The 27,934-nt window shown below is 49.3% G+C and overlaps 2 protein-coding genes across 4 annotated transcripts in view; one reads left to right on the top strand and one right to left on the bottom strand.

Annotated features, from left to right (window-relative positions):
* The window catches only part of LARGE2 (LARGE xylosyl- and glucuronyltransferase 2), a 79,717-nt gene extending 61,386 nt beyond the window's left edge, over positions 1-18,331 (bottom strand). Inside the window, exons 1-2 of one of the 2 annotated variants that reach the window (XM_084631679.1) lie at positions 18,223-18,331; positions 9,602-9,809 (exon numbers count right to left, since the gene is read on the bottom strand). The gene's annotated coding sequence lies outside the window, so the exon portion shown is untranslated. Of the gene's footprint in view, positions 1-9,601; positions 9,810-18,148 lie in introns of both variants that reach the window. The other variant, XM_084631678.1, reaches the window with a different exon arrangement.
* Positions 17,416-26,942, top strand: PEX16 (peroxisomal biogenesis factor 16). Of its 2 annotated transcripts, none has more exons than XM_084631692.1 (11): positions 17,416-17,591; positions 19,481-19,516; positions 20,445-20,521; positions 21,440-21,573; positions 22,022-22,125; positions 22,806-22,886; positions 23,462-23,614; positions 23,927-23,999; positions 24,410-24,529; positions 25,203-25,267; positions 26,578-26,942. In XM_084631692.1, the coding sequence occupies exons 1-11, from the start codon at positions 17,570-17,572 to the stop codon at positions 26,634-26,636; spliced, it is 924 nt and encodes a 307-aa protein (XP_084487818.1). In that variant the 5' UTR covers positions 17,416-17,569; the 3' UTR covers positions 26,637-26,942. The 2 variants fall into 2 exon arrangements, with proteins under 2 accessions (XP_084487818.1, XP_084487817.1); XM_084631691.1 differs by lacking the exon at positions 17,416-17,591 and adding an exon at positions 18,451-18,585.
* Positions 26,943-27,934: the final 992 nt, after the last annotated feature.

The following is a 27,934-nucleotide window of genomic DNA, read 5'->3' as shown; positions in this document are numbered from 1 at the left end:
ACGCTCAGGATTACTGTCCCCTGGTTTTATGACAAGTGGGACCTTTACCAGGTGGTAGGATCTTGCTTCAGCATCTCATCAGAAAGATAGCAACCTCTGGCAGAATAGCCAATGTATTCCAGTCATAGAACAGTGCTCCAGAATATGAGTCTTCATTAAAAAAAATAGTCTGATCTCTCTGGCTGCAAAGAAACCCCTGAAAAGTTTAATGTAATGTAACTGATGCAGTGATGTTTTCCTGAACCTGCAGACAGCCTGCATCACATTTTTCTTAGTCATGCCCATGTGTCAAACCCCTCTCCAGCCAGTTGGCTCATTATTACACACAGTTCTAAGGCTCCAGCACCTAAGTACATATTCCATAAATTAATAGAAAATAACACATCCTCTATTCTCAGACAGAATTATAGTGCTCAGATAAGGAAGAGGGACAGATTTCCCCACACACTCATGTTGTATAGCAGCTTGCTTCATAAGTCTATGGAGTACAGATATTAGAATCTAGTCATCAGCAATGCTGAGAGAGATTTTCCCTCTAAATGTCAGTGTCACAGCTATGCCATGTCTGAGTTAATGCTTTCCCTCTTTTCTCTGACAGGACACACCCTCTGGTGGGACACACTGAACAGCCCTACCTCTACCTGCAGTCCAGCAAGAGAGGGGAAAAGGAAGAGTCCCCTGGCTGATGGAACACACACCCCATCCACATCTGCCTCACCTATGGAGAAACTAGGAGTATTCACCCAATTTCACCCTTCAGACAGACTGGTTTGTGGGGATACATTGGCAGCAAGAAACGATGTGCTGGGCTGAACTCAAGTGCAACAACCTGGACAGCAGGAACATAAAATCAGCTTCCTCCCATGCCACAGAAGAAGCCAGCAGCACAAAGACATGCATCAGACACGGGTTGACACCAGCCCCTCCTGTCAGAGCAGTCCAGTAACAGCAGCAGCAGCTGCTCCTTGGCTGGTCTCCAGGCACCTTGTGGCAGTTTCACACACACAGTTCAGCAGGGATCCTTTCTGGCGTGGTAAATGATACACCTGGGATAATTTAGTCTGGTAACAAGCCATATCTGAGCAGACCTTGAAAGAGCCTGTGTGTCACACTTGTCAGAGCCCAAGGCCAGGTCTACACGAGAGACTTTTGCTAGTATAGCAATGTCAGTTAGGGGTGTGATTTTTTGGTGACATTTCTGCAGCAAAAGCCCTAGTGTGCCACAGTTATACCAGCAAAAAAGGGCTTTTAGAGGTGTAGGTTTTTCGCTTGCTGGACCAGTGTACCAGCAAAAGCACTTTTTGGTGGTATAAGCTGCATGAACACTTTTGCCAGTATAGCTCCACCAGCAGTCCCTCCTAGTATAGACCTGGCCTACATGAGATCTCCGAACACCAGCACCAACATCCAGCTCCTCCATGGGCTTAAGCAAGAAAGTGTTGAGCCCTCTCCCTCCCTGCTGTCTGGAGCTCAGAAAGCAGCATTGCTCCCCACCTGCCTTGGGCAACTGACTAATAGTAAACAGCCACTTTGCAGAGCAGGAGAAGGACTGCACAACACAGGTATCATCCTTCACCAAGGCACTGCTAGAGAAGGCACTCCAGCAATGAGGGACACAACAACAGCACCAGGCTGGAGAAGGGAGAACCAATTCGATGCAAGGGCAAGGTACCTATCTTCTGGAGCCACCAGGACACCTGGTGTTGGGATGCTGCCAAATTGGTGCGGCCATACTGAATGAATGGTGTGAGCATAACTTGAAATGACAAACGTGGCTGATTGGCTGTAGAGGATCCTGGGAGCAGGTTCCCTTTAAGCAGAAGCAAATTTGATAAAGAACTGGCAAAGTCTGCATGTATGATCGATATTGAACCTATTGGTATGCAAATATGGGCCCACGCAAAAGTAAATATCACATGTATAAAGTTCCAGCCCGGAGCACAGGTCGACCTGGTTATAGTGACCTTACAGCAGGACCGTCACGCAGAGAGATAGAGCGAATGATTGCTGAGTGAATAAATGTGGGGTGATCTTCGTTCAGTACCACCCTCCCAGCCCGTTGTAAAATACTAATCAGGTAAAAATTAGTAACGACACGCCCACTGGGCATGCTTTTAAGACATGTGACTCCTTTGAGGAAAAAGTATAAGAATCAAGCAAAGTAAATTACTGTGGTTGGGACTCCTTAATTAAGGATTGAAGAAACAACACTGCTAGACAGAGTAGCCAAAACTCAGCTCCGCGGGCTCAAGTAGGACTATGAACCAGAGAGGTCTCAAGGCAATCAAGGGAAGCCAAGACAGACCAGAGGGCTGAGAAAAACAGACCAGGAAGAAAGAAGCCATCTATAAAATTGGTAACCACCTTCTCTGTTTGGCAAGCAGGAACTGTGTGAGGCTTGTACAGGGCCTGTTTGTGTATATTTGTGAAAGAGACACTCGTTAGGAGGAATGCATAGCTCTTAATGTCTAACGTAGGAATGATGTGCTTAATTAACCCTTTACCACTTGTGTAATTCCTTCTCAATAAACAGCTGTGTATGGAAGATAATTACTGTGGACCTTTTCCACTGGTATGACAGTAATCTGCACCACTGGGAGCCAGTAAACATCCATTTCGGGGTAGTAGCACCCCCTGTTGTCAACGTTTGGTAGCAGAGGATGGTTTACTGTTGTGTTTAAGTGAAAAGGTCTTTAAAATGAATCAAACTGTGTATGATCTGGTTGCCAGTTAAGAGCTTGGTATCTTGAATCATTGGTGTTAACCGACTAATTTGAATATTGTTCTGAATCAGTTCTGACATTAATTACAGCTCGGGGGCCAGATTTGGTTACAGTATGAAGAGAGGGAAATATACTGGTGAGGGGGTTTGTATTGGTCGTTCCTGGAGTCGATGTTTTGCAAACGCAGACAGGGAAGGGTCATCATACCGGGGGAGAAGGGGGATGCCCTGAAGCCCCTGGGTATGGTTGAGAGGTGCTTACTGAGACAGGCATGTGAAGATCTTGGCTCTGATCCATGGTTGCCTAACACTGTTCCTGTCCCAGACAAGGAAGGGTGTTTGGATGAAATGCTGTTAAAGTATCAGACATGTGGCACTCCTACTCCTAAAAGGGAACAAATGACAATGTTTGGACAGCATTTGGAGAAATGCTGATGTTTGGATTATGTATCAGGCTGTGAATAAGTTTGCAGAGGAACATGAGATTTGAAAACAGGAGAAGGAAAGTTTGCAACAGGAGCTGAAGAAGCTGAGATTACAAAAAGAGGGGATGAAAAGAGATTTGCAAAACACAAAATGTACCTAATGTCCAGCAGATGGTTGCTTTAACTCAAACTTGTCAGGAATTGGAATGTGATATGGATGCACAAATGCAGGAAAAACAGAAATATAAATTGGAGGCAAAACGATATAAAGGAGCTGTGTCAGTTTTAACTGAACAAGCTACAAAGCCACCTGGAAAAGAGAATAATAAGAAATACACTGAAGTGACTAATAAACTGGAGTCTGCTTTGGTGGCTAGGAAAACTATTTGTAGCATGGCTTTCCATCATAATCCCTCAAATGATGAGGCTTGGGAAAATGTTGTGAAGGAGTGGCAGAGGGCAAAAGCACAAGACAAGGAGGAGGAATCTGTAAAGCCAAGTGTCATTCCACCTCCATATGAATGTGTGAAAGAGGAAAAGAATGGCAAAAGGGTGTGTGTGTCATTACGGTCTGGCAAAAAGCGTGGGAGTGAAGCAGCAAGTCAGCCTATATACCATAACATTGATATACCCGTAAGGTGTCCACAAGAGATTAAAAACAGAGATATAGAGCTAAATACAAAACTGATGGTACAATGGTGAAGGATCAAGAAGGGAGCTTGGTGTTCAAATTCCTGGATGAAGAGGATGAGCCTGTTGAATCAGAAGACGAAGCGGAAAGTCAGCCAGGATTGGTGGTTCAAATACCTAAATCCCCAGGCTATGTATTGGAAGAGACAACTCGCCCATTAACTGACAGTGAAAAGTAGGCATTAGCTAAGCAACTAGGTCCCTTGACTCAAAAAACGTGTCTGACTTGTTTAATGGGATACACTGTTAGAAAACTCTTGGATTTAGGAGACCTAAAGGGAGCTGGTAATAACTTGTGGTGGCCCTCGGAAGGGGAAAGGCCCTATGGAAGAGTCATTAGGTAATGTTACAAATTTCCCAGCCTATCACCTGTTCCCAGAAGTCCAACATCTTCCCTCCTATTCATTACAGTGAGAAGCAGGTTACAAATATACCTGAGAGATCCCAAAGGATCTCACAGCTCTTCACACAACTCTATTGAAATGTAGCTATTTCTGGAGCAGAAGAACACAGGTGGACAACATCTGGCACCACATTGTGGGCCAGAAGGGAGTTTGGCCAAGGACACTGGGGCAAACAAATCCAACTCTTACAGAAATGCCCTGGGATGTTTCATGCTTCTGCACAGTTCACGGGGTCTCTGCTTTCAAGGCCCCATCTGAACACCACACATACAGCAAAGCACGTGAAGCCAAGTTAGCTACAGTGACAAGGATACAAGACTGATCTGAACCATCTGAGATGTGAACTGCTGCTTCCAGCCCATCCAAGACTTTGAAAGCCTACGCTGAAGCCAGGAATCCATCCCATTCAGTGGATTACAACTCTTGCAAGCAGGCAACGATGGGTACCTCTGATCCAGGCCTGCATCTGCTGCATCCAGACCTGCTCAACTGTAAGGCGTGAAAGTTTATAAACTGTCACAATCTCAAACAACAAACGTTGACAAGGAAAGGTGCAAAAGTGAGACAAAGACTGAATTAGTCCAAACAAAAGGGCCTATTGATATAACTCAAGGACTGTGTTAAGATCATGCTTCGTAAACCAAAAAAAAAAGTGTGGAACCATAAACCAGTGCACCAAAAATCAGTGTGTTGAATACTAGGCCTAACTGGTGAGCAAAATAATGAGGGGATGGGCTAGTTGGTCCATCACATCCCTTCTGGAGTCCTCGAAGAAAGAAACTTTGGGGAGAAAAATTGGCTACTGGAACAAGCTTCACCATCATGGCTGCCGCTGCCATCCTCACTGTCTCTTGGGACCCTGGGCCTTTGTCATCCTAATCCTGAGGGACATCCTGACCAGGCAGAGCCAAAAAGGGAGCCAAACAGCATTAGGGTTGCCAACCCTCCAGGAATTAAAGATTATGTCATGTGATGAAAGATCCGACAACATTTCCACCTCCACCAGTTCTGGCTGAATCCCAACCCCCACATGGGATGTGAGACGTCTCCCCATACCACCTCCCTCTGTGTCCTTTTCCTTCCCTATCTTACTTCTTCTCTTTCCTATCTCTCCACTTCTCTCTAGTGAGAGTGTAGCCTAGCCAGCCAAGACTGCATATTTTGCAACACTGCTGTAGGCCTGTGATCTGAAAGAGGCAGCTAAAAGCAATGCCCTGCAGCATCTGGGCCCTGAACAGAACTACACCAGGTTTAGGGATACAGTGCCACAAGCAAGAGAACCCCACTGCTTAGCCTGGGTTAGCCCTAAAGGACATGAAGCTTCTGTAATAAGCAACTTTCTTTATTACTTTTTAAAATTTAAGATAATAACTCATTTGTGTATATGTTTCCCTGCTTGAACTTTGTAAAAAAACTCTTGTTTCTTTTTCCTACTTAACAAATATTTATATAGTTTATTATAGGCTTGGCTACAAACATAGTCTTTGGTATGAAATCTAAGTGCAATTGACCTGGGTAAGTGACTGGTCCTTTGGGAGTAACTTGAATATTGGTGTGATTCTTGGTGTAAGGGCCCATCTGTCACGAGGATATGTTCACTTGGATGGCAAGATAGAGTACCCAAGGGGACTGTCTGACTCCACGTTCAGGCTGTTCTAGTGCCTAAGGAGTTTACACTTGATAATTGGTAGGTGAAATCTAAGTATAAAAGTCACAACCAATTTGAGTTGTGATTCTTAACAGTCTGCCCTGAGTTGGTACTCATGCTCTTAAGTCACTGCAGGCAGCATTACAGCTAGGGCAAAGAATTATTCCATCAGTTTAGTGCTGTCTACACCAAGGATTAGATCAGTTTAACTACGTTGCTTAGGAGTGTAGATTTTTCACACTTTTGAGACGCTGCTATGCTGATGTAACTTTGGAGTACAGACCAGTGCATAGTGAAACACAGGCCCTGCCTTGGAGAGTTTACCATCTAAATAGACAAGACAGCTGAAGGGTGGGAAGAGAGGCACAGAAGGGTGGTGACTTGCCCAACGTCATCCAGCAGGTTGGTGGCACAGCTAGGAACAGAACCCCAGGTCTCCAGTCTCCCAGGCCAGTGTTCTGCTGACTAGACCCCTATCTGAAAGCCTGCCATGCAGTTGGAACCGAACGGCATCATGGGGAATTCAAGCTCATGCTCAGGAGATTCTGGCTTCCAACTTGGTTGATAGATTAATTCCTTTGCCCCACTAGCTTTTGCTATGACAACTCTTTGAAGGGCAATTTCAGGAGGAGGAAGAACCATGTCTCCCCTTCTTACTACACATAAGCCCTTGCTGCCCAAAGGAGACAGCACAGACTGGTAACACCAGGGCTGGCTCAAGCCTCCCACTCTGCACTGTATCTGTCTGGCAGGGGCACCAGGGAGAGAAGATATCTGCCTTCCCCTTCTTACTACTGACATTTGTGAGGAGAAGGGATTTTATTTTCCATATGAAACCCAAGGTTTGGGTAGCTTGAATTTACTGCTAGCCTGGGGAGAGCACCACTGAGCCAGACACCTCTCCCCCTGCAGCTTACACCTGCCTCCAATCTAACCACGGTGCCCAGAGCTGGTAAGTAGTGTAAAAAGAGTGCAGTATCTGATGCTGGAACACAAGATAGTCTGCACACTCTGGGACATGCACTGCACTGGAATACCAGGGGATGGGGTCTCTGCAAGAGACATAAATAACACGGGGGGAGATGAGCATTATATGAAGGTCATCAACAAACTGCAAGCGTGTGATGGACTCACTGGCGATGACAGGAGCTTTCTAGCTCAAGCACTTTGCAACCCAACTGAACTGCATGGCTAATTTATACCTGTGCTGAGCCCACCAGCCCAGCAATTACCCTGTAAAATACAGAAGGGGAAACATGTGCTTGCTTTGACTGAACATTATTTATTTGACTTGAAAGGCATAAACTTTCACTACAGTCACTTTAACACAAAGGTTTTGCTGGTCAATAACCCTGCAGTGGAACTTGACCTGTCTGGGCTGCAGCAACAGAGGCATTACATCGTGGAGCAGGGCAAGGACAGTCCCTCTGTATAATGCACCTGAAAATAGCAAAATCTGTCTGGGTTCTTCTATACCAAGAGGATCATCAGTGTGGAGTAGTCACAGAAAACTAACTTGCCCTGCAAGCCCACCCAGGGAATTAAAAGAACAAACTCCCCCAACCTGCGTGGCTTATCTAGATCAGCCCTCTGGACAGTGTGTATGTTGGAAGTGGGGGTGGGAACTGGGAGTTCCCTCTCCCACTGACTCTGTGCACAGGGAATGGACAGAGATGTGGGGAAATAAGTGAAGCTTTGGAGTTTGGCTAAGTGACCTCCCTGAGGAGAGGGACATGGTAAGAGAATGCAAATACCTGAAGGGCATGAATGATTACCAAGCAAGGAGAGGAATTAGTAACACCAAATCCACACACTTCATAGCCAAACATTTTACAGAGTTCTTTAATGAAAGCCCCGAGAGTGCTGATTATTTGGGGGTTACAATCGGGGAGAATGAGAAAGAAGGGGATGAAAGGAAAATATAGGCTGAGCCCCAGGAAAAAGCTTCCTAGAGACTGACAATTAGGAATGGACAGATGAGGACGCATTTCACACTGTAGTGGCTGCATCACTATGCTGGGGCTTCATGTTTTTTAATTTCTCCTGGCAGATTAATACTGAGGCTGTGAGCAGAGGGCAGAAGAGATCAAGAGACAAGGTGGGGGAAGGAAGTTTGAAGGGCTTGAGGAGAATGCCAGGGGTGGGATTAACATCAACCAGAAAAGTGCTGAGACCAGCATGTCTCCCTTCACACTGAAGTCTCCTGCCTCACAGGAAAGTCTGACCTTGACTATCAGCTGCCAAACTATCGATGCTGTTTCCCCAAAACCAGGTTAGCCTCCTCCTCACAGACCTGGCTGCACAAAAGGCCCTTGTTCAGAGTCCTTATCTGGCTCAGGATGGGGAGGAGCCGGAAAGTCCTGCTGCTTAATGTCCTGTACAGATGCCAGGAGCCGTCAGAGCTCTGTATTGGGTTCATTAGGGGCTGGCTGGCTGGCAGGAGCAGCACTTTGCTAGTGCAGGTAATGAGGGAAACATCTCAGCACAGGGCACGTTAAAAATAAAGCAGTAAAAATAACAGCCCACTTATATGTGAGATTCATTTGGGTCCCCACGCCACAGAGTCCCTGCTGGGGGAGAAGGAGCCTCCTCCCACTGGTGTGGGTATTTTAGTAGGCAATGCTGCAGCCTGGCCATTTAGACGAGAACTGTCTGGGTTATGAGGTCAGTAGTGGAGGGAATAGCCTTGGCGGCAGCACACAACCAGTGCAGGCAGCAGTTCCATAGGGACATGACCAAGGGAGCAGGTGAACCATGAAGTCAGCTAGCAGCAGAGCTAGGGACAGAATGCAGAAGCCCTGACTCAGGCTAGTGGCAGGGGGAAGGCACGGCCTTCTGAAGTGAAGTGTACTGGCTTTAGCTTTGCCCCATGAGAGCTGGAAGGGGTGGGCGCAGGGGGCAGCCTGTCACTCATTTCCCTCACTCCTATTCTTAGGCCCTTTCTTCTCCCATTTCCTTTGTTTCAATCTTCAATGAACAGGAAGAAAAGGGAAGGAGCCTTGACAAATCCGATCAAGGTTTAGACAAGCCAGGCCATGCACTAATGAGGGGCGGGGGAGGCAGCAGAGGAGAATGACAGCCCCCAAAAATGCTTGGTGCACAGAGGGAGAGGGATTCATGCCAAACAGGGCAAAGAGCCACAAGGAGCAGGTCCCCAGTCTGCTAAAATAAATTGCTGAGGGGTCCCTTCTGGTCCTCCACCCTAAAATGGACTTTTCCCTTCCAATCCTTTAATTCTCAAGTGAAGTAGCCCAGGACTCTGCCACTGTATCCAACTGAATTTGAAATTTAGAGATCAAAGGTTCTCTGGAAACAAGAGGATTTGAGGAGGGGAATCTCCAAATGTGCATTAAAGGGACATCTCTTTGTAACAGACACAAAGGAAGATCCTTTGCTCACCAGGGTTTAGGTGGACAAAAAAGGACAAATGTTCTTCCTCCTTCTGTTACAAGGCAGGTGCTGTGGGAGGCTAACAGGAATCTCAGGGGCTGTCCTGTGGACTTAGCACACCCCCTAACCAGGGATGAGGAGTGGTGCCTGGCAATAAGTGACTGAGTAGAATGCGCCACTGAACAGAGAGGGAGCCAGCAATCCCAACATCCTTCCCCATCTTACCTTCTACCCTAACCTCACTGGTCTGTGCAAGAAGAGACTGGGATAGCAGGAGACTGAGTATCTTTAACTTCTCTACAAGAGGAGCAAGAAAACCAACCTTTGGAAGATGCTGAGGTGACAGGGCTATCAGGGACACTGGGAGCAGCTGGCTCCTGTACTGGAGATCTGGTGGTAACACATTGGTTGAGGAGAAACTTCCCCAGTTACAGGTTCATGGCTTCTGTGGGCAGAAAGCAGGGGTAGCACCAGTATCACAGAGACTTCTGGTTCCAGCTAAGTTTGGGGTCGTCCCAGCTCACCATCACCTGGAAACCCAAAAGACAAAAACTGCTAAATTATCAGGTTACAAAACAAAAGGAGACTGGGAGAGAGATCAGGGCTAGGCCCCAGGAACAGCCCCAGAGGTGCAGCGGGTGAGGTAGAAACTTCGCAGTGTGAAGCCATCCTGCAGAAGGAGTCTAGGGACACATGCATAAAGGACCCTGCACCTTCACCAGCTCAGTCCCCTATGAGTCCCAGCAAGGGGACAATCTCACTTGAGCAGACTCTCCAAATCTAGGCATTAGGCCACTATAGTAAATAGGCTCAGAGCTGCAACTCAGAGCTGCCCACACCCCCGAGCTCCAAGTACTGCATCTGGATGAAGGTTTATCCCTTCAGGATCCTTGTATCTCTGGTCAAATCTGTCTTAACCAAACTCTCAATTGACCAGCAACATTTGGTCTCCCAATACTGCTGGTCTAAAGGTTGAGGCTGTAATGAAGCAGCATGGTCCAGTGGAGAGAGCACTGGGGAGGAACCAGGACTCCTGGGTTCTGTTTCTTACTCTGCCACTGACTATGTGGCCTTGAGAGAATCCCTTCCCCTATCAGTGCATCAGTTTCCCCATCTGTAACATGGGGATAAGGAAACTTCTTCCACCCCAGTGAAGTGCTTTGATCTCTATACAGTAAATGCTAAGTGTACTATGTCAAACTGGACCAGAAACTTTGGGGACCAGAGTGTGATTAAGACAGTTGTTGCCTGTTGTGAGTTCTCCCTAGTGCAGGACTCCCTGGCTTTTCCCTTCATACAGCATATGTATAAGAAATGGACAGAAACGGCACTGAACAACATTTAACCATTTTTCTGCCTGGTGAGCATCCCAAATGAGCAACCTGAGCCCCAGTGACACAGATGAGAAAGTCAGGAGTATCTATACAGGGACATTCCAATATTAAGCAGCAGTAGGGCAGGAAGTACATGGAGGAAGGAATCGTAACATTCTTGGGATTAAGCAGACACTTGTTCCTTAAAAGGTCTTTTCCATCCAGTTTAGGTGACACCCACATCCCCCAGGCTGAGATCTGTTTCAGCAGTACCTCCCCATCCCTGAGGCTCCTAGGTCACACAGATTCACTTGCTTAGTCCCAGAGATACTAGAGGAGAGAGTGAGCTGCCATGTGCAAACACTGCAGTTACACAGCAGTATGAATGGATGGACAGTATGGCATGAAGGATGGCACATCTCCTTTCTCCAAGCCACAGTCAGACTGCTGCCTAGCCTCTTGACTGGAGACAGATGCAGGGCTCTGACCTCCAACTGTATTCTATGGTTCCCAAGATTCGACATCCCCTTTCAGGCTCCTTTAGCCTCTGACTTCTCACACTAGAGTCACACAAAATGCATTCATACTGGGCCCCAAAATAGGAGAAAATATTTTCTATTGTATTTCCCTTCTCTTGTGTATTTCACGTGAGCACCTCATGGCAACACTTTGCAAAATTTATTCCTCATATACCACTATGAGATAGCAAAGTATCATCTCCATTTCACAGACAGGGAAATGGAGGCACAGCCTGGCGAAGTAATTTGCCCACAGCCACACAAGAAATTTGAAGCCCAGCCTTAAAGAGAATCCTAGGGTTCTGATTCCAAGTCACCTCCTGCCACCCCTGTTCCAACGGCTAGACACCATTCCCTCCTTCTAGAAGAACAGGAGCTACGGAATAGCAGAGAGCGCTGCAGAGCATGACTGAGATGCTTTGGCAGGGCTGTGTGGGGAAGTTTTCACAGTCCCAGTAGGCCTGGAACCAGCCAGTTGGCTATTTCCCTGACCAGGAGAGGCCCAGGATTCTCTGGCAGGTGCAGTAGAGAAGAGACACAATACTTTTATATTTTTCTTATCACTGAGACTTTGGACCCCACTGATGTCAGAAGCTCAGGCAGTGAGCCACGGAGGACACTGCCTTCAATCTCCAACCCAATTCTTCATCTTCAAAGGAGACTTCAGGGTGAACGAACAATTAATTAATAAAGTTGTGGTGCAATTGTCACAACCCTGCTGTGAGGATTCCTGCTGGCAGAGCTGCAACAGTGAAGCCAGGAGGAGATAAGATGTTCCCTTAGTTGAAATTTTTCCTACCCTAGCAGGAGAAGCACCTCCCACAAAGTTGAAGGGGAGTATAGGAAGGGAAGGTCTCCATGCCAGCAGAGTTGATCCTGAGTTAATGAAATTGGAAGCCTTGTCCGACTAATTTTTCTGCCCTTCAGGAGATGCAAGGATTGACCACCTTCCCTGAGCAAACTCTAGGCTCATTACAGAGACCTACACAGAAAAAGCATCCCTTTTGTACCCTTTGGGGGCTCTTTACCAAGTACAGAATTTATGTAAATATGTAACCTGTCCAGGTTACATATTTTTATATCATAAATTCAGGTCTCATCTTCCCTACTTCTCCTAAAAGACTATGACCAACTGGAGAACTAACAGTATCATGCAAAAGAAACCAGACAAAGGAACCAGGCTGTGGAATTTTTAAAGATTGTTTTGGGCATGTTTTTATCAACCCAAACAGTTGGAAAAGAAAGCTTTCACTAGAGAAGAGTCAAACACCTCCCTCCATCCTTTTCAGTCGAGAGCTGGAAAAAGCTCCTATTTCACCTCACTCAGCCCCTCACGGAGATTTCCAGTAAAGAAAGTGAAGACCACACTTGACGTTGTTATTGTTTCTAAGAGAAAGTGCAAATAGTTTTTTGGAGGAAATGGCGAGGAGGCTCTCAGGTCCCCTTCATCCACCATAAACTAACAAAGGCACAAACCTAGTTTCTCACTAGCAGATTTTGGAGGTCCCCTTTAACCAAACAAACCAAGCCTTAAATAGCCCTACCATGTGCCCAAGCCCCAAGATGGCTCCCTTCCATTAAACTCCATCTCCTCATCATGGTGAATACACCTGGGAGAACAGGCCAGTCTTACAACATTTTGAAGTTCATCAAAGCCAGACCTTGCTACCAGCCCTCTCCAGGAGGCTGTTGGTTCATACACCTTGAATGACTGCATGTTCCATGCTACCAGATGGGGAGAGAGGCTTGTAACAGTCTGCCCAGCTCTAGTTCTAATGCATGCTAACAGAAAAAGGTGTAGTGTTTGGGTCAGAAGGGAGAGTCCCAATTCAGTTTATGGAATATTCCAACCCCACAGCATCCTCAGCATATTTCAGCCAAACCCCTGAGCTTCCCTCCCATTTCTAAAGTCACTCGGGGTGTGCGCGCCATGCAATGGGTCTGGTGCTTTTGTCATCTAGCTCCCACTAAGAGTGAAGATGGGGCAGGCAGCAGCATTTCAAACTAGATTATTGTATGTTACCCAGCACTGAACTGCCCCCTATGAACTGCAAAAGACTGCCAAAGGGATCCTTTCCAGACCCCGGAAGGACCATGCAGGTTCTGACAGGCTTGTTCATGTCACCAGCATTGCTGTCCAAAGCACTTCTCAGCACAGATTCCTGGGTCTAGCTCAGACTGGCTTCTTCATTAGATCTGGGTTAGAAAGTTACCTATCAGGCCTTGCTCCCCACGAGATGCCACAGTGAATCAGGCCTCCCATTTTAGGCAGGGCTCATGTGTCATGGACTAAAGTACGCTCTGTATGTCCATCTGTCCACAGATTATCTGCGGCTTGTAATTTATTCCCGGGGGTGTGCGGTGAACTCACAAAGTGGTGGAATAAATAAAGAACGTCAGTGACACAGCAAGTGGCATAGCTAAGGACTCAGGGCCCCTTTCTTCAGCTGCCCCAATTGGAGAGTCAGAAAACTAGTGTGGAGAGGCATAGTCCCACACTACTGGGAGATCATCTCACTACTAACTGAACAGCCAAAAACCCGGTGTAGCAACTGAAGAGAGCATACCCTCAGGCCTCACAGGAATATCAACCTCTGCTAATACGCTACAGGGGAGTGCCTGCACCCTAAATATAAATTGGTACAATTTAAATTGGCCACTTCTCCACGTGTTACAAGCATTAAGGAGGCAATTCCTCCCAGCATAGATAAACCCACAAAGTCTGGGTTCCCCCGATGTATTTCCATTAACATTTAAATGCACACCTAAATGTTTCACTACCTAAACACCACTTTCTATAGCTGTCTAACCCCCTGGTGGGTGCTATAGAATTGCATATGCCAAAGGGGCATAACTTTCAGGCTCCTGGAAGTTGTGCCACAATGTCATTTCAAGAATCCTGTGGCATCTTATAGACGAACAGACATATTGGAGCATAAGCTTTCATGGGTGAATACCCACTTCTTTCGTATTCACCCACGAAAGCTTATGCTCCAATATGTCTGTTCGTCTATAAGATGCCACAGGACTCTTTGCCACTTTGACAGATCCAGACTAGCACAGCTACCCCTCTGATACTTAATGTCATTTCAGGCGCTTCTGGTCTAGGAGCAGCATTGCTGAGGTAACTATAAGGTTCTGTGCCCAACTCTACAGGAGTCAGTCTCCCCAAGTACAGTCTAATCTGACAGACTTTAGCCAGCTAGAGTGCAAGTTACTGGCAGCAGAGCAAGTTGGAGGAACTGAGAGGGTAGAGCACTGATTGGACTTGCACAGTCAGCTTACTTTTGGTTTTATTGTCATACCAAGACTAGTGCTGAGTCTGCACTCTCCTCCTTACTGCCCACTAACCACCTGACCCTACCATGTCCATTCCCCAGATGAGTTTTAACAGTAAATTGCAGAGAAGCCTGAACTCTGATTTGCACAGTGGAACCCCGCACCCTTACCCCAACCATGGGCCATTTCCCACATATCCCATATGACAGGGTGCTGAGCAGGAAGATTGCAGAACCAGCCCCTGCCGCACCAGCCCCATTTAAGTAAATAAAGTGGAGCTGGCTGGAAAGAACCTGCCCTAATTGGGGAATATGAGAGAGCTGCCAGCCCAATTATCCCAGGGCTATATAAGCATCTGAGAAGAAGCAGCAGGCTGGTGGGATGGAGGAAGGTGAGGGAGTGCAGGCAGGGAGAAAGCCCTTCCCTCCTGGGTTCAGACACAAGGAACCCAGAGCTGTGCGTATTGTACAGTGAGAAGGTGGTGGGTGCACAAACTTGTAAATAAAAGCACCAGTGGTTTCAGAACCTGAGGGTCTCTGAGTGACTCCATCTGAGCCTAGCAAAGGCAGGAGCCAGGAGTTTTTACCCCCCAATAAATCTCAAACTAAGGAAGCCTGAGAGCCTAACCTCCCAGGCAGGGTAATTTCACTTGCTTTGAGTAGAGCTTTCACCCTTTTCCATCTTCATTATGAAAGCACTAGGGGGCCAAACTGGCTGACATGCTGAGTCACTTTCCTGGACAGGCTGGGGTGGAGAACAGAAGTGATTTAGCCAAAAAGGAGAGCAGGGAGGTGGGGAACAGATACAGACATCAGGGAGGTTTGCACCCTGGGTAAATCCTCTGTCACAATGTCCCCTGCTTAGTGACAGACTAGCACTGTCTGGTCATATGCCCAGGAGAAGCCAGAGGATTCCAACCATCTGATTGAAGACAAGCTGTTGGGCAGCCAGATCTCAAGCTGCTGTCTGGCAAGGCCTGGGTATTTCATTGAAAAATTATGTTACAGCAGCTCAGATAGTCTGCAGTGGAGATCACACTGGCTTGAATGCTGTTGCTGCATGTCCCCAGGGTCAGCACGTTCCTGACATGAAGTCGTGCTCAGCACCTCTCAAACATAAGTTGAATTCTTTTTAATGCACGTCTCTTCTGACGCTAGATGTTCCTTACGCGCAACACCCCATCTCCAAATGTTCTGTACAGGAGAACCCAGAGGTGCTGTGCACGTAATGAGAAACTGGGCCCAACTCGTATGATTACGAGATGGAAAATGACTATTAGATCCCATCTACTCCAAACTGGGGCAAGACTGTCCGCTGCTGTCTATTCTCCAAGGCTTTGTCCCAAACTAGTTTTAAATATGCCCCAGCAGTAGGGTTTCTGATCCTCGTAAGACCCTTCTACACTGTACTTTTAAAAGGAGCAGGAAGTGTAACACATCATATATTCCTTGGCAGATAAGGCAACCGCAACACACTGAGAAGTCCTAGCTTCCAATCTCCTGTCTGTGTGTGACCTGCACATGCTTTCTTGCCATATAGTCACACAGCATCTGCCAAACAAGTGGAGGAAAGGAAAAAATCGCACCAAGTCTGCAGATGAGTCCCCAGTGTATACCAGGGTCCCCTCACAACACACCAGGGCCTGCCCAAGGACCTTGTGGGGAGCAGATGGTGGGGCAGGGCATGGAGACCCCACAGAGTTTATAAAGGTATGGTAGAACCTCAAAGTTATGAACACAAGAGTTACAAACTGACTGGCCAACCTTACATCTCACTGGGAACCAGAAGTACGCAATCAGGCAGCAGAGACCAAAAAAAGGGTAAATACCGTTCAGGACTGTGTTCAACGTAAACTACTACAAAAATAAAAGGAAAGTTTAAAAAGATTTGACAAGGTATGGTAACTGTTTCTGTGCTTGTTTTGTTTAAATTAAGATGGTTAAAAGTAGCATTTTTCTTCTGCATAATAAAGTTTCAAAGGTGTATTAAGTCAATGTTCAGTTGTAAACTTTTGAAAGAAGAACCATAATGTTTTGTTCAGAGTTATGAACAAGCTCCACTCCCGAGGTGTTCGTAACTCTCAGGTTCTACTGTATATCATGGAGCATTCTTTGAGGCCCCAAAGTTTATTTGGTCTGAACACAGGGATTTTAGTTCTTTGATGTGAAATCTCACAGCTCTCCTCCGGGGTCAGATTTTAGCTGATGTTTACACATCCATATTTCACTGTAGGGAATGGAATTCACTTTCCCACATTAATTTCAGAGATGGGTACAAGAGACAGATTCCCCCAAATACCAGGGACCTGTGGATTGTGTTAGTGTAAATGGGGCTCTTCCTTCCCTTCCCCTCACTGGTTATGAAAAGCAGCAGTCACATCCAACGGATGATGGTACAAATGCCCTAGACTCCCAGGAAATTCCAGCTAGTGTCCCCTCCTTCTAGAGATACTCAAAGCCTCTTTGCCTTCCACTAACAGCTGGTTAGCCCATCAGCAGGGCTCACAGCCCTAAATTAAGGTTCCCTGCAGAGCTGTACTGGAGGTTTCAAACCTATTAATTTAAGTGAAACACCTCCCCACTTCCAGGTCCCACCCCTCTCCCTAGCTTTACCACAAGCCTTAAAGGGTAATGGCCGCATCACACATTTTTAATCCCACCCATGTTCTTCAATTCCATCCCTCTTAACTTCTTTAAGTCTTTTCTACAAGGATTTCAGAAGCTTTTACTCACTCTCCACCCCCACACTGACTATTTTTGCCTTTACACTCATCCTTCTCATACACGCAGGATGTGTGAGAGTTTAGGGCTGCTGAAAAGGTGCCAAACTGATGGCCCTAAAAATGAAGAGCTCCCAAATATTTGTAGCATATAGACAGTAGGAAAGCAAGCACCCCAGCACCGCCCTACTGCTCTGCAGTATTATAATTAGAGTGCTCTCATAAGGCACAGAGCACTTCACAAATTATGCCATCAGACCTCACACCCGCCCTAGAGAATCTGACTCCCGCCTCTGGGAAAAGAGGAATGAAGGGTGAAAAGAGGAGCTCAGACTCCATGACTTATTAATACTTGGCTTCTCTACTGAGTCTGACAACAAAGAGGCCAGTTAAAGCTGCGTCAAAACAACGTGGACATCTTCCTGCTGGGAAATGAATGAGACCTACCAACTCATCTCACAATGGGCACTGAACAGCCACAAGGTGGGACAGTACCCACCCAGCCACGACTAAATCCAGCAACCTCAAGGGACAAGGTTTGGTCCGGCCATCACTGCCCGAACCTGCATCTCTGTTACGGGCTGTTCAGGGTGTTCAAGGGAAACCTGCCTCCTGCTTTCCCCGCTCCGCCCACTCGCTCCCGGGGCTGGCGGAGCGAGGCGGGAACCCCACGGCAGCGGGCCTGGCGGGGGAGGGCGGTGCCCGGTTCCTGCGGGGCGGCTCGCAGGGCGCGGGACGGGGCAGAGCCCGGCGCTGTCTCACGCCCCGAAGGGTTGGCGGGGCGCCTCGCTGCTCAGCGCTGTGCAGAGCCGAGCCGAGCCCGACGGGGAGCCCCCGCCCGGCAACGGCCCCGAGCCCCGCGGGAGCGAGAGGAAGGCTCCGGGGGCGCCGCAAGAGAAGAGTGGCCTGAACGGGAGGGGAGCAGGGGGGCGCCCGGCCACCCCCTCAGCGCTGGCCTGGAAGCCCCCCTCGGGCACCCGGACTCTCTGCCCCGCGGGGCCGCCCTGCAGGGGTGCCTCTCCCCGGGCGCCGCCCCGTACCTGAGGCCAGCGCGCCCCCGCCGTCGGTGTAGCTGCCGCCGCCGCGCTCGCTCCCGCGCAGCCCTTTAAATCACCTCCGCCCCGTCCCGGCTGCGGACCCAGCCGCTCCGCGCTCGATTCATCCTCCTTGCTGCTCCGCGCTCGATTCAAGAGGCTAGCGGGTCTTGGCAGATTGCGCCCGACTGCCTTCGGTGCGCAGGCGCAGAGGGGAGAGTCCGGCGTGTGAGCAGCTCAGTGCGCAGGCGCGGAGTTTCCTACCCGGAAGCGTGTGCCGGGCGGCGGTGGAACTAAGGACTCCCAAGGAGCCATGGCCGCCGCCGGGCCCCTGGGGAGGCTGCGGCGCCTCTGTCACCGCTACCAGGAGTACGTGAGGCAGCACCCGGCCGCCACTGCGCAGCTGGAGGGCACCGTGCGGGGCCTCTCCTACCTGCTGCCAGGTACCGGGGCGGGCGAGCGAGCTGGGGGGACCCAGGAGTCCGGGCGCTTAACGACCGCCTCTACGGGTAGCTGGGGCAGGAACCCAGGCGTCCTGCCCCGCCCACAGACCCCGCTCCCCAGGCGGGCGGGACCCCAGGTGTCCGGACTCCGTCGGACGGGAACTCTGGGGGTGTGTGCCCCACCACCTCTGTTAGCCAGTCCCGCCCATTACACAGTGGAGTTTTTTATTGATCTGTCACGAGTTGCATTGACAGGGCCCCACTACATCATAACCATTGTAAATCAGGTCCATCTGCATTGCCTCGAGTTACTACGGTTCAGATAAAGATGGACTTGTATCTCTGCGATTCACACGCTGCTGGGCCAGCAGGATCAGCCTGCTCTGAACTCAGGCATGTGGTGGAGAAGATAATGAAGTCCGTGCTCCAGGTGTAGCCTACGCTGTGGTTGGTCGTTTAACAAAGTAAAAGAAAAAAACAAACCTGAACACATGGTTAAAATATTTTGGCACATCACCTTTGGCCTGTAAGATGCCAAGAAATGAGGGAGCATCAGCCTGCAGGACACCCCCCCTCGCCTGCTGGACTTGCACAGATATTGGAAGGTTGAAGAAAAAATAATAAAACCTCATCTAGTACTTGGCCGGAAAGAGGCAGAGCAATGGGAAGGGGAGGAAGTAACCTGATATTATTATTATTATTTATTATTTTGAGGGCAGGAGAATGTTAATCTCTGGGCTCCTTGAGAGACATCCTTGATGGATACTTGAAACCCTTTAGCTAAGAATTCCCTATTAGCATTGATTAAAGTAATTGTTTCTCTCTGAAGCAGTGATTGTGGTGGTTTTCAGCAGCATGACAGACCCTCCTCTAACATCGCTCCTTTATTTCCCAGGTCGCTTTTCTGATTCCCATGAACTTTCTGAGCTTGGTACGTATGCTGGTGAACTGATATGCGGCACCAGAACTGTGCCATCTGCAAATGTTGTGTAGATAACCGGCAGACTTTGGGGAGGGAGGGCTGAGCATTGTACCAGGGAAAGAGGTGCAGGTCTGAAACTGGAGTGCTGCTGCTGCATGGCTGGGATTATTCAGTGGCTGTTGTTCCCTAATGCTCGTGCAAGTGTTGCTTCAGTTGGGGCAGGGTGAGGTGAGGCTAGGCGAGGTGTTCCCTTGGGTCTGATGGGAATGTTTGTTTCTTTGCCAGCTGCTAGTCTAGGCTTTTATGGGGCTCCCTGTTCCCTCTGATGCTAGTGGCTGCTATTTGGCCATTGCTTTTGTTAAATTTGTTAACTTTGCCTTTCTGAACTTACTAACAGGTGAGTACTCTTTTCACTGTGTTGTAGGAACCTGGTGATATGAAGCTCTCTACCAGCTGCTGTTTGAATGAAACCAGAAAGAGTGGCTATGTTACTAACTTGGAGTTGGCCAGAGACCCTACCCCACAGCAAGCTCAGTCTATCTCCCACTATCTCCCACTCTGTCTGGGGTCAAATTCCTGGAACATAGTCCTCGCTAAAAATCATCATTCACTTAACTTTGCTGTTAGCTGCATTGCCTCTCTGAGCCATCGGGAGTCTGTCCATCCCATCTAGGGTTGCCAGCTTTGGTTGGATGAATTCCTGGAGGTTTCATCACATGACTTTTTTAAATTAAGGATTACTCTTTAATTTTAATTCCTGGAAACTCCAGGACAATCCTGGAGGGTTGGCAACCCTAGTCCCACCCATTCATTTGCCTCAGTGGAAAGATTTTTCTCCTGAGCGCTCAGCTTCTGCCATATCCTATGACTGGGTGGGGAGAGGGTTCAGTCAGTGGCTAGATCTCTTTCCCATGTGAATCACTGTCTTCTTTCCCAGTGTACTCTGCCTCCAATCTCCTGGTGCTGTTAAATGACTGGATCCTCCGAAAGGAGCTACAGCGGACCCTGCCTGTGGTGAGGCTCTTGTGCACAGGGGGCGGGATTGGCACAGGCATTTCTGTAGAACCTACTGGCCCAGATTCCAGTCCCTGCTGCAGCCCCTTTACACTATTCCCCTCTGGTGGCATAAAGAGGCCAGAACAGCCCTCTGAATATGTGGCATGCACTAGTGCTGTGCTGTCCTGGCTTGCCAGCCCAGAGGAGCGACCAGAGCGCTCTGCACTTTGGCAATTCTGGGCTGTGCAGAAGTCTGTAGGCAGCCCATGTAAGGCTGCAATAAATTAGAGCAGCCTCTAACTTATGCTCTGGACCACACCAGTCACTGAGAAGCTCACAATCTGGGATTCACAAAGGAGGTATAAAGCCAACTTTGCCCTTCCCCTCTTCTGGACTGCATCTCCTGACTGGTGCAACACAGAATCAGGCCCCTTATGCCATTCTATGTACAGTAAAACAAAACAAAAAAATCCAAGCCCAACCCTGACTGCTTCTTTCTTGTAAGAATCTTTCCATACCCCAAGCCAGCCTTCAGCGATCACTGTGTTAGAGCTTCCGTTAGAAAGGCCTCTGTTCTGATAACCTGCCTATTCTGTGGGCTTGGATGTGTCAGGCCCCGTGCCAGCTGAAGAATGCAAGTCTATAGCCAGGATCTCAGCTGTCTAGTGAACAAGAATGTTGAACTGGATGAGCCTAACTGGCTTTTCACTGCTGAAGGCCACACGTGAAATGAGTGGGATCTCAGCCAGTCCTCTTCATCAGTGGGCTACACAGCGTCTGAAAGGAAATCTGCCATTTACTCCCAGGAGCCCCCATCTAACCCTTCCTCGGTTCACCCTGGAAGTAGAACTTTCAGAGTGGGCTGGACTTACACACTGAGTGACACACAGCCAGAATCTGCTGCCTCTTACTCTCTCCCCCTCTTTGTGTTTTCAGTCGCTACCCCAGCAGAAGTTGCTGACATGGCTGAGTGTGCTCGAGTGTGTGGAAGTGTTTGCGGAGATGGGGGCTGCCAAGGTGTGGAGTGAGATGGGCCGATGGACCATCATAATCCTCATCCAGCTGGCTAAGTGAGTGCTCCAGGTGGAGGGAGGAGGGTGTGTTTGTACAGAAAGGGAGGGCTTGTTACCATGGGCTAATGAGTGAGATGTTACCTAGAGAGCATCCAGCAGATCTGAGCTCGTGGAAGAAGATGGTGCAAGCCTGTTCCATGAGGCTGTGCACGTTTGGGGCTGCACAAGACTATTAGATTTCCTGCTGCTGGAGATTCTCACCTTTGTGGTGGTGCTCCTGGCTGTGGTAAGGCAGTGTTCAGAGTAAGGGCGAAGAAGGGACCTGCCAATGATGAGCAGTGTTGGGTCCTGTTGCCATGTGCAGAGTGGCTGTTGGCCCCATTCGCTCAATGCAAAGCAGAGGTTGTGTGTTCCCTGTTTCCTATGGCTGCTGCCTCACCATGAAGCTGGGTTTCTGTAGTGTGTGCCTGATGCTTACACCTCCTGACTTGTCTGTGCCCCATAGAGCCATCCTGCGCCTCCTGCTCTTGCTATGGTACAAAGCTGGTATCCAGACATCTCCTCCCATCATGCCACTGGACAGGGAGCAGCAGCAGCTCCAATCAGAAGGTGAGTCCATTGCACTAGGATTGCCTCAGCTTCTTGCTGCTTACCAGACATTTGGGGTAGTTTGGAGACTTTGTGGGGCACAGTGGAGTGGGAGTGTCATCCAGTTAGCCCTGCTTGAAAGTCCTCATTAGCCGAGTGGTTTGGGCATCAGGGAAGCTGTAAGAATTCCACAAGCCAAGCAGCTGGAACTGTGCTACTCTCCAGTCCCATCCTTCTCCACAGCATGCACCTACACACACCTTGGTTAACTTAACGGTACTGCTCCCTTAGACTGTCAGCCCTAATGGGATGGTGGGCCTAAATCTGGAATAGAAAAGAAGGCTGCAAGACTGGCTAGAGGTGCATTAGCAGAGCTGGGGGAAGGGGCGGCAGGATTGGAATAGCAGGCTGCATGTGCAACCATGTACCTTCCTGCACTTCGCTTGGCTGTGCTCAGTGTTAGCAGTTTCAGAAAAGCCAGACTTAACAGCTGAAACGTAAAGCCATCAGACATAAAGCACTCGGACTCCCTGGCCTCCTGAAGTTAGTACTCTAGAGGGAGGAGAAGGGGCTGCGATGAGAACTTTGTCCTGGGAGAGGGTGCTCCTATGCCACCTCAGAGCAGTGTTAACAGAGAGCTGCAGGGAAGTTTAACTCAGAGTTACATCCTTGATCTCGCTGTCGTGCCTCTCTCCTGGCAGACAAGGAGGGCAGCTCAGCAGGAAAGGAACAGACATATGTTGGGAGGCGCTCCAGCCGCATTGTGAGGTCCCTCGAAAGCAGTAAGTACCTCTCCCTGGTCAGCTTGTGCCCCGGCATAAACCCTGACATTGCTGTGTCTGCCTTGACTCCGTGGCCAAGCTACAGATTCTTTTGGAGTGTTGGAGTGTAACCAGTGGGAGCTCGCTGGCTTACCCAAGTGGGGACTGTTCCCACCACTGGCCTGTTTCTCTCTCTTCCCCCATCCTCCCCCACCCCCCCCCGAAAGCAACAGGATCGGTGCTTGTGCTGGGCCTGGCACCAGGATTATTTCAGCCTAGGCATACCTGTGTCATGGGATAAGTCTTCAGCATGACTATTCAGCTCCCCGTGCTTTGAAGTAGCCAGATACCAGGAAAGCCTTCTCTGACTATCTGCCCCAGCTCCTAGGGGAGCTCCCTCTGTGTTGACTATAACCAGCTTCTTCTCCATGCTTGGGGAAAGCCAGAGCCACAGCCTCTACCATGTGACTGTAGTCCTCAGAGTTCTCCCATTCCAACCCCTCCCCTGGGCGTCGCTGAAAGGCCAGTGTTTGTGCGCTGGATGCTTGAGAAAGGCACAGTTTACATTAGAAATCTCGTCTGCAACTCTGTTTCAGCCCCAGCCTTGCAATCCAGGCACTGGGGGTCTCCCCAACAGAGGGAGGGAAAACAGAACCGAAGAGCAGAGGAGATGAACCAGGCTCCCACCCCTCTGGGGCTTCAGGAAACCATTGCAGAATCTGTCTACATCACCCGGCCTCTGTTCCACTGTATCCTGACTTGGCTTTTGTTAGTGCCTGTAGTGTGCCTTGTACCCCACCGGAGTACTGCAGCCTCAGTGCGCAGCCTTCCATGCAGCTGTCCATGAATGAACAGGCACAGAAGGTGCTCTAGCCAGGGTCCCTGTGTGCGCTCAGCCATTTGGACTAGAAGAGCAGGTCATACCAGCCTCTTCCATGGGGCGTTTATGGTACTAACGAGTTGGAGCTTAATCTTGTAGGGCTGCCTGGAGGGTCATTTTGCCTACCCAGCTGCTCCCAACCATGTCTGTTCTCTCCTTTCCTTGACTCTTCTGTTCCCAGTGTTGAGTTTAGGCATATGGGGCCAGAGATCATGGAAGCCCTGGCTCCTCTCGGGAATTCTGGATATCACAAGGTCAGTTGGAGGGAGGCCACCTAGGGCTTCAGCGTTGGGTGTTTTGGGGTTGAACTCCCAGTCCTGTTTGTCTCGATTGTCCCCATTTGATCCCACTGGTGTCCTGCTGTTCCGTGCTGCATAAGCCCTTCAGGTAGAAGCAGCAGTGGGGGACGGGGTGGAGCTGCAGGTGGGAGCAGTTATTTGTGACAGCAAAAAGTCCCACGCCAAGATTCTCAGGATCCACCCCTGCAGCACCTTCACGCTGCGCTGTCCCTAGTTCGGTGGTTAGCCTTTCCTCTGAAGAGGAGCAGGGAGGCCTGCTCAGTGCTCCACTTCACATGAAGCTGAGAGCAGCAGGGACTAGATGCTAGAACTCCCCTGCTCTGGCCATGGATCTCTGAGTTAACTCCCTGCCCTTCTCTTTCCAGCCTAAGTTTACTGAGTGATATGAAAGACCTGAATAAGCGAGAGCGCTTGGAGCTGAGACGCCGAACCATCCTGCTGCTGTACTACCTGCTGAGATCTCCTTTTTATGACCGATACTCAGAGTAAGGGGGCCTGCTGGCTGTTCTGAATGTACCCCCTATAAAGGAGCCATCCCCCAACAGGATATTTGATGAGCAAGGTGCTCTAAGAATATAACAGTGGCCATACTGGGTCAGACCAAAGGTCCATCTAGCCCAGTATCATGTCTTCCAACAGTGGCCAATGCCAGGTGCTTCAGAGGGAATGAACAGAGGTAATTTTCAGTGATCCATCCCCGTCATCCAGTCTCTGTTGTCAGTCAGAGGTTTAGGGACACGTAGAGCAGGGATTTGTGTCCCTGCCCATCCTGGCTAATAGCCATTGATGGACCTGTCCTCCATGAACTTATCTAATTCTTTTTTTAACACAGTTATACTTCGGGCCTTCACTAAGGTGCTTTGGTGCCTCTACCTAGCTAGGAAGCCAGAGTGGGCTCAGGCTGTATTGAAGATCTCGAGCATCTTTCACTCTGACCTGCTTCACCTGCATCACTCTTGTTTGCATTAAAATCCTAACATGGGAAGTTGTGGGGAGCTGGCAGTTTGGGGGTGCAGGATATTCAAGGGCAGCAAAGCAGCTGAGCTGAGAAAAATCCAGTTCTCATTATCAAATGAGGAGGCCTCTTCTAGCACGTTCGACAGACTGGAACATGAGGTCATTGCACTGGCTTCATCCACACTCTTTCTGTTCCCCTAGGGGCCGGATCCTCTTCCTGCTCCGCCTGCTGGCTGATTATGTCCCTGGAGTCGGGTTAGTCACACGTAAGTAGGCAGCTGTAGTGGGCTGCATTTCCACTGGGAGGGGCTGGAGTTGGGGCGTATGTCACAGGCTAGAGTCTGACTGGCAAAGGAGTGAGGAAAAGCCCGTGGATTATTTGCCACCAGAATACCTACCATTAACACTCATGTGCTGGTTTAAATCCAAACAGTAAGGGGTTAAATATTGTAGAGACTTAAGCGCCACGATTTTAATCATTCAAATACCCCCCCACCTGCCCCAGTCAGAGTTGGCTGGATTTCAGTCCTGAGTTCCCTGCACAGTTCTGCCAGTGCACCTCAGTCCTGACCTCCAGTGCACTCTGCTGTGCTGATCCTGCTATGCTCCCCATACACAGCTCTGCTGATGCCCCTTCGTCCCATCTTCGCCCACCTTATAAGCACTGAGCTGTGCAAAGCAGAACACAGAGTGAGCAGTAACCCTCTCCAAATTGCTGCCAGGGACCGTTACTCCAAGGTAGTTTTGGATGGACTGTGAATTAAAGAATGGAAACAATCTTGCATTGGGTGGAAGGGAGGGATAGCTCAGTGGTTTGAGCTTTGGCCTGCTAAACCCAGGGTTGTGAGTTCAATCCTTGAGGGGGCCATTTTGAGATATGGGGCAAAAATTGGGGATTGGGCCTGCTTTGAGCAGGGGGTTGGACTAGATGACCTCCTGAGGTCCCTTCCAACCCTGTTATTCTATGATTCCTCTAGCACCTCTTCCAAAAGGATCGCAAAGCACTTTACAATCTACAAACCAGAGTCTTCCCTCTTCTTCCACCTCCTGCTGAAACACAGCCCTCTCTGGAGCGGACCACGGGAGCAGTGTAACACTGCATAGCAACGCTACATGAGTTTAGCCAGGAACTGAGGGAGACTGTGTCTTTGCAGCTGATCTTTGGTGCTGAGTTGGGTTACTGCCCCTTCCCTATAGTTTGGCTGGTGCTCTCCTATCCACAGGTTTCTTCCAGCGTGGGGAGCTGCCGTCCTGGGGCAGAGGGGAAACCTCTTCGCCAGTGCACAGGTGTCAGTGCCTCACCTCTTGCCTCTGTTGTCCAAGTTTCAAGGCCTGTCGCTGGTCATATGAGTCTTGTCTTGCTCTACTCCCAGTGGGCACATCAGCACCACCACCCAGCAGGGCACAGTTGGTGATTTTGCTTGGGGAAAAGCTAGGAATGGCATAACAGGAGGCTGTGGGCTGGGATTGAGGAGCATCAGCAGAGATGTATGTGGGAAATCCATGCTCATAGTGTACATCTTTAAACTGTTGTTCCCCACTGTGGCTCACCTGGTCTCTCGTTCTCTCATTTCAGGACCAATGATGAATTACCTACCAGCTTGGCAGAAAATCTATTTCTATAACTGGGGCTGATGGGGAAGTGCCCCTTTGCTGCTGTGACCGGGGCTGACTCAGAGTGGCGACAGGATGTCTCTGTGGAGGGATGTTTCTGTCGTATCTATTTTTCAGTTAAACCATTGAGTAGAGACTCCCATTCTCCAGGGGGGCTTGTAACTTTTTTTACGTAGCTGTGAACAACGGACACTATATGGTGAGAGACCTTTGCCACCCCCTAGCCTGTACAATACGGTGGCTTCAGTGCTGGTCCAGGACCTCTTTTTTTAAGCATTTAGCTTTTGTATGGCCGCACAGTAATAAAGTCAAAGAGTGCTTTTGGGACCGCCGGTCTGCTCTGGGTGCAGGGACAGATCCTGTGCCCAGCTTGTGTTAACAAGGCCTTTCCCTCCTTGCCCAAACTATTGGAGGCTTCTTCCTGCTGAGGAAGCTGGCTGTGCTGAAGAGGCAGACTAAGAGCCTCTTTCCTCCCAGGATTTCTCCCCCAGTCTGAGTTCTCTGCCCTGGGCTACAGCTCCCTTCCCCCCAGGATAATCCCTGCTCTCTCAAGCTCATTCAGGGGTGTTCTTCCCATACAGGGCAGCTAGTCCAGTAACACAGATGTTTGCTGGGGAGCTTTGCAAGACAGGAACATTCCTTCCTCCCCCCAGCTACTGGTTTGGAGGCATCTCAGGCTGCTTGGCAGCTGACTCCACCATAGCTAGCTCTTGCAGCAAGGCCCACCTCTGCAGTTCCCTGTTGCAGGGACTCTCACTTATTGCCATGGCCACCATCTATCTCTCAAGCACTCCCTTCAGTGCTCTTTCCCCTGGAGAATGCAGGGCTCCATCATGCCCACGCGCTCCTCAGTTGGCGTCTGCCTTGCCCACAGCTGGGACTTCTGGTGGTTGGTTCAGGCTGTTTAATTTCATACAGCTATCCTGTGGGTATTGCATGCCACAATTTGTACATTGCTTTTCTAGCAGCTAATGTACACTAAAAGGGCTCGCTGAGCAGCTGCCAGCCTGAGAGTGGGGGCTGGAAAGCAATGCCGAGGAGGCTGTGGCTGGCCAATACGGGGAGTGCAGACAAATCAATTCAACAAACATTTACCTATGTGCAAAGCTTAATGGCCAGGGCCCAGCTGAGCCCTATAGCAACTGAAGAAATGGGGGTGGTTAGTCTCTTTGCTGGCTGAGGAATGGTAGAGGGAAACACAGCACTGTTTTGCCAGAACTATGCATGGAGCAGCCAGGGGTGGGACAGACTCTCATTCACGGAGCTACAGAACATTTGGCCCTGGAGTGTGAGGTGTGTTCTAGGCCTGGGTTTCCCAT

Source organism: Lepidochelys olivacea (assembly GCF_965140295.1).
Source record: "Lepidochelys olivacea isolate rLepOli2 genome assembly, chromosome: 6".
Lineage (NCBI taxonomy): Eukaryota > Metazoa > Chordata > Testudines > Cheloniidae > Lepidochelys > Lepidochelys olivacea.
Note: the sequence above shows the minus strand (reverse complement) of the source record. Positions and strands in the feature narration are given on the sequence as shown.